We start from the raw sequence: 6638 nt of genomic DNA on the forward strand, positions 1-6638 counted from the left end.
GTGACTACGGTCTGGGACAGGCAAACTAATGAAGCAAACATATCACAAGAATAAACCTACAAGCAATCTTCTGGAACACCCCATCTCTGCAGTGTGTGTTGCGTGGCCATGGAATTATAATATGTAAGTTGACATGGTTTGACAGTGTTGATTTGAACAGTTAAAGAATACCTGGTCAGGTACCACTCCCCACAAAGTGGGTTCCAAGCAATGAACATTAATAAAAGGGAAAAGAGCTACTGAAAAAGACAAATAAGAAAGAAAAACTTACCCAGTCAAAGTCTCACTGACTTCTGATATTCTAGAATGGCTACACGCAGAAGATGATAACCAGAGAGAGAAAACCGCGATCCGATAAAAATAGTGAGAGATGAACATATCATGGATAGTTCACATGCCTGATTGAAAAGCCAATGAAAAAGTAAGGTGTAGAACTGGCTGAGAAGACACTCGGAACAAAAAACAAGTGGAAGACCATAAAGAGGAAGAAGCCAATCGAATGAACAGCTGCACCCAATTAGCGAAGGAGGAAGGAAAAAGAAAATGAATAGAAGACAGATGCCAAGGAAGAAAGAGGTGAGAATGGACATAGGACATGTATAGGACATAGAAGTCTATCCTGATCAGTATGAAAATAAAGGTGTGAAATAGAAGGAAGGGAATATGGCTAAATGGAGGAGCTATCCTCAAGAGCCACCAAAATGTGAAAGAGGAAAAACTATCTGTAGAAAGGAGAAAATATGTAGAAGGATAAAGAGTACGTAAAACATTGATGGCAAATAAACAGACCACTGACATCCACAGGCAAATAGGAGAAGGAAGGAAGGAAGATATAATGGAAGGTGAAACATGGAGCACTGGGAGAGTGGTTCGAACATAGGCAAAGTCAGGCAGTGCAGGATCACATTAATATCCTCATCCGAAAAAGTAGTCCGCTTTGGCGGATAACAAATTCAGAAGGAACACATCCACAGGAAAAGTATAGGAGAGAGAAATACCTGCAGAATTGGGAAAAATTAAAGGTGTGGGACAAGACTGCCCAAAAATCTGAGAGTGAGAAAACAGAAGATCCCTGAGTGTGTGGGCCCAAAAAGAACGGGATGTAGAATGGGAGACCAAAACCAAGGCAATTTGTGGTTAAGGAATGTTGCAAAAGCCTCAATGTGTGAAGTACCTCACTGGAAAACAAAAAGATTGAGAGACTACCCCATCAGATAAATGATGTCTGAACAGGAATTCGATCCACAACAATAGCAAAAGCATCCAGAACATGACATGCAATGATAGGAATAGAGTGTGTGGGCCCAAAAAAAAGATCCAACATATGAATACAGTGGGATGGAGAATGGGTGCTACCCTGGAGATTGAGATAAGCAATCACTGAAGAAAATTCAGAATGGATCATTACCAGATGATTCCTAGCAAGAAGGAAAAAATGAACCAAAACATGACCTACAGTGAGAAGCTCCATGGCATTGATAGGATAAGACCTCTCAGCCATAGATCAAAACCCCCAAATGTACCACTTAATCAACCCATGCTCCCCATCCACAAAGGGATGCATCTATGAAATGTGGAAAACTGGATGAGAAGGAAGAAGCGGAATCCTGCCGACACGTGAGTCATATCTAACCACCAATGCTGTTCAATGACAAGGGTAGGAGAAAGGGTAATAAGAGCCAACAAAGGATCCCTGCAAAATTCCACCAGTCATAAAAAGCCCACGAAAGAAACTGCATACGAGTCTGACCTAAGACGCTAAGTCTATCGTGGGAGATCACATCCCCAAAAGCAATAGCACTTCACAAGCTGTAAACGAACTGAAAACCCGTCGAACAAAGTCGAAGAGAAGAAGGGCAGGCCCAACTGAGATGTGTTTAAAAAAAGAAAAACATCCAAATGGACAAGATATTAGATAGGTTGCAGTAAGAACTTCTCCAACTTGATTAACAACCCATTATAGCTGCCTCCAGGAGCAACTGATAAGAGTAACAGGTGGACTCCCGTTCGAACCAACAAACAGTAGCCAGTTGACCAAAGAAAGAGGAAAGTGCAACCTGAGAGCATATAAGCGACAAATAAATGCTTTGAACACCCAAAAAGACATACTTGACTGAAGCAAGTCTGAAGGGAAGTGCACGAAACAGAGAAACCACCCTGTGAAGAATAAACCAAAGAGAGGGTTGCAAGTGACAAAATATCAGAATAAGCAAATAAGCATTCACGACATTCCTCTTTGTCACCAATAAAGCTGGAGAAAAACCCAACTAAGGATGAGAAATGACTCTAAGGTAAAATGGGGCAGATTGAAAATTAGAATGAGGTGGGACAAACCTAGTACAGGCTGCCAGTCTCCAGTTTGGTGCAAGGATAACAAACAGCCTGAAATAAAAGCCTGGAGAAAGATGATGAAAAGGTGCAATGGCCTGTAGAGACTTTGTATCCTGGAAAGACACAGGCTGGTAGCAGGATCCCAAGTCATGGGAAAGGAAAAGAGTATCAGGGACAAAGGAGGCGGGGAAAGGAATTAGATGACAAGTCCCTCTGATAAAACCTGAAGAACCCAAAGAATTAAGTGAAAGATCACCAAAGGGTAACAATATAATGTAGTCAAGCTCCCACTAGACTGAAACCCTCTGGTTAGCCTCTGGTACTGTTGGCGACATGCCCAACAACGTTGAATAAAACGACGAGATGAGAAAACCCTGGAAGGGGAACAGGGATGGGTAGATAAGGACCAGGACAGGAAAGGAATAGGGCATGTCATGATTTTCAACTATGACAAACATGCAACCAAAGAAGAAAGGGTCAAGTGTTGATGCAAAGATTACACAAGAGATTCCAAAGTCACAGATACATAATCTAAAACATATCATCAAAGAAAAATACAGAAATCCCAAAAAGAAAGAGATGGCAAAAGTACCCAAAGCAAGGTCGCATCACGACTCAGAAAATCCCAACTACAGTGAAATGACAAGTGTAAAGCAAGAGCCGGAAATGACAAACGAGCCAACATGGAGGTAATAAGGAATCATAGAAAAATGGGAAATTGGGTAAAACATAACATACCTGAGAAATCATGTATAAAAATGCCATATCAGGCCTATTTGACTCTGCAGGAGGGGTAGGGAAAAACAAGGCAAAATTCAGTGGTGTAAATAGGCTATCAAATCTTCATTGACCAGAACGGGTTCGGATAGTTCAGGAGGATTAATGGTTTACCCACATAACAATTAATCTAATGATGGATAATAGCAGAAAAATCTAATGATGGGTCTCCCCCACCTTCAGCCTGTGAAGATAGTGCTAGACGTATAACACCCGAAGTGTGAAAATGAACCTAAGAATTCATTGTAGAAATATGTAAATTAAACAAAAGTGTTTAATATCAAATATGTGAGTGTAAGAAAAAAAATAAAGATTGGGAAATTAAGTTAAATTAAAAGATTTCTTGAATGTAAAGAAAAAAATAATAATGAAGAAATCTCACTTCAGCAATTAAACTATTAAAATCATGATTCACACAAAGAACACCAAAAGAAAAAACATCTGAACACACATACTGCCAAATGAGAAGTGATAGTTTGGTAGAATTGAATAGTGGGAGCCACATGCAGCACTCTTATTGGTGGAGGGTTGATGCATCATGATTTTCATGAGAGATGCATTGGAATCAGTCAATTCCAATGACTGGGGAGATAGAAGGCTTATGACATGCGTAAAAATTTTTTTGAATATAGAGGGCAGAACTGAACAAGAATAACTATTTATGTGAGAAGAGGTAATGTGCCATATCAGAATCTAGTATTGAAAGAAAAAGCCTCTTAAGCAGGCTTGTGGGAGTCAAATGATAAATATGAAATACTGTTTTTACATAATTTTGATTCAGAATCGGCAATGGACAAATGAAAAAACAAACATATGCAGTTAACATGATTTTCATCACAAACTTTAGACATATTGGCTTCTAATTTTTCATTAGTTTTATTTCAATTATAATGGAATTGAATATCTTTAAAGTTCCTGTGCACAATAAAAAAAAAGAAACTGAAATATTTCCATTCTGTCAGTTGTCACATATAAAACATTAACCACAGTCATTTTTTAGCACCAGATCTGCTAAGAGTTCTCAAGTCCATCGCTTTATTTTAATTTTAAGCCCAGAAACTCCCTATCTGCAGTCATTTTACAAGCATCAAGAGCATTAAAAGTCTTTATTCAAACATGCATGATGATTACATGTGTGCTGGGTTAGACAATGTCTAGACCTACACAAGACATATCTTGGTTATATCTGACCTGTATATCTTTGTGTTCTAAAGACCACAGTCCTTTACACAGATCCATGCTGTGATCTGATATTCACAACAATCTAAACTTAACAAGTCTTAAATAATTATAGAAGAGTCTGCTCTTTAGTTTAATAAACTTTATAATCAACTGAAGATGCTTCTATTTAACATATACATAAGATAGACTAATATAGCTATTCTTAGAATTATCTTTACAAATCAAGGAAAGAGATTTAAGCATTTAAATAATTATGAAGGAATGTTTTTGTGTAATCATATAAAAGAAAGCTGGAGTAATTGACAGCATGTTGATTTTTTGAGTGTAGTTTAGTTATATTACACAATTTATTACCTGAATGGTTAAGTACCATTATATGAAACCACTAGTATATGGTTAAGATGAACTAACTGTCTGAAATTAGATCAAACTTAATGTCACAAGATTTGTCTGCTAGAAAAAACCCATTCTTAATAATTACATCTGCCAATTTTGTTTAAGAAGTAGTAATCAAGACTTGCATCTTTATTTACACTTCTATTACTCCATTTATATTTTTCTACCATCCAGCATGAGATGAAGTGCCTTAGTATATGAGTGGGTCTCCAAGAACAGATTATTATTATGCAGAAAAAATTTAAGCTCATTCTTGAACGTCAGAAACAGATTTTTCCACCAGTTTTTACTCTCAAATTGATAGGTCTTCCAGTTAATCAATCAGTGAATATAAATTAATATGTTTTAAATCAGGATCTGTTTTAGTCTATGGTAAAAACATAATGCAATGTTCTTAATGATCACCAAACTATAAGTAGCATAAATTATTATGGTAAATTTCTGATTCTCTTTTAAGTTTATTCTTTTATTAGCTCATAGCTTAAGTTAAAATTTTCAATTGCTTTAAATCTTTATATAAACACAACCACCATTATTTCTCCTTGGTACTCTTGTAACTGAAAGTTGGGGTTTTGTTTCATTATATTGATTTTGTACTGGTGAGTTCAGCTACCTCTAAGAAAATTTTTCACATAATAAAATAAACAAAATCATCTTTTTCATTTCTTGTCTGTCTGACTCTCTCAAATATTATCTTCAAATTGTATTCTCTACCACTGTTTCATACATTCTTGTCATTTTTACTTATCTGGGTATCATGGGATAGTCCCTGCCTCTGAATTGTCACAGTATAAATATTCAAATAATCAACAATTACTTAACATAACACACACACACATAAACGTAACTTTACCACTCAAGTACAGTAGAAGCAATTAAGAAACATAAATCAACAATAACCAACCATGAAAAACAGAAACAGCATTATGAAAAGTCTGTGACCAAATATTTTTGGATTCGGAAAGATAATGAAAAATAATTTGAGGCTTTGGAACTCTTGAGGGATGTTATACATCTAGTTTAAGTCATTTATGCATTTTTTGTCATAAAATTTTTTACCCAATAATAATAATAATAATAACAGGGTTGACAAATGTCAGAGCAAAAGCAAATGTGAAATATTTACATTAGGTCAAAAAAATTCTCACTTTTAAAAATTATTCAGATCTACATATTAAATCCAAGAAATAAGACAAAAGAAAAAACAAAAGAAACACCAACAGAAAGTTTCCAAGCTGTATAAAAATACTGTAATGCTTTAAAATTTATTAATTAGTATTATTATCCTACTTTGAGTTTACGCCGAGCATTGAACTTCTTCAAGCATTCTACAGTTTCTTGACGATGAAGTGTTGAAGCTACTCGTTCCCTCTGCTAAAAGACAAAGCACATAAACAGAGTGAGGGATTGAACTCTTCTTAAATCTTGTCTATTTCATAAGTAAACAGTTATGAAACAGGCCATATACATGTATATATTGGTTCTTAAAACACAAACTTAATTTCATTTTCATAACCTTAACCTTCCAAAATCAGTACCAAAAAGGTTTCTTTTTCAATAACAAAGCAGCAAGTCTTTCTCTTTAAATTTTGCAAACAATATTGGGGACTTCTGTACACTGAGTGGTCACAAGTAAATAGACACCTAATTTTTTTGTCATTTAATTGATTTATGCTAACTAATTTGTGTTCACAAAGCACTATATAAATGAAAATGGTCTGCACACTAATTATCTTGTGCTACAACATGCCTAGAACTCAAGGTTCTCTCAAATTGTCAGATTTTGTTAGAGGAAGAATAGTTGGTCAAGCAGATGGTGGAATAAGTCAGCGGTAAATTTCGCAGAATTTGGGAATCCCGCTTTCAACAGTCAACAGAATTATCGTGCAGTTCAGGAAACACGGCAAGGAAACAACTGAGCAGCGTCCAGGTCCATCGGAGAGGATAAAGAG

General features: G+C 36.0%; 1 protein-coding gene across 11 annotated transcripts in view; it reads right to left on the bottom strand.

Annotated features, from left to right (window-relative positions):
- The window catches only part of LOC106463959 (calcium/calmodulin-dependent protein kinase type II alpha chain), a 149934-nt gene that overhangs the window by 26970 nt on the left and 116326 nt on the right, over window positions 1-6638 (bottom strand). For all 11 annotated transcript variants that reach the window (XM_013924050.2, XM_013924051.2, XM_022391600.1 and 8 more), the window contains one exon: window positions 5977-6060. In XM_013924050.2, the coding sequence (XP_013779504.1) occupies window positions 5977-6060 (84 nt within the window). The remainder of the gene's footprint in view (window positions 1-5976; window positions 6061-6638) is intronic.

This window comes from Limulus polyphemus, unplaced genomic scaffold (assembly GCF_000517525.1).
Source record: "Limulus polyphemus unplaced genomic scaffold, Limulus_polyphemus-2.1.2 Scaffold1530, whole genome shotgun sequence".
In the NCBI taxonomy this organism is placed as follows: domain Eukaryota; kingdom Metazoa; phylum Arthropoda; class Merostomata; order Xiphosura; family Limulidae; genus Limulus; species Limulus polyphemus.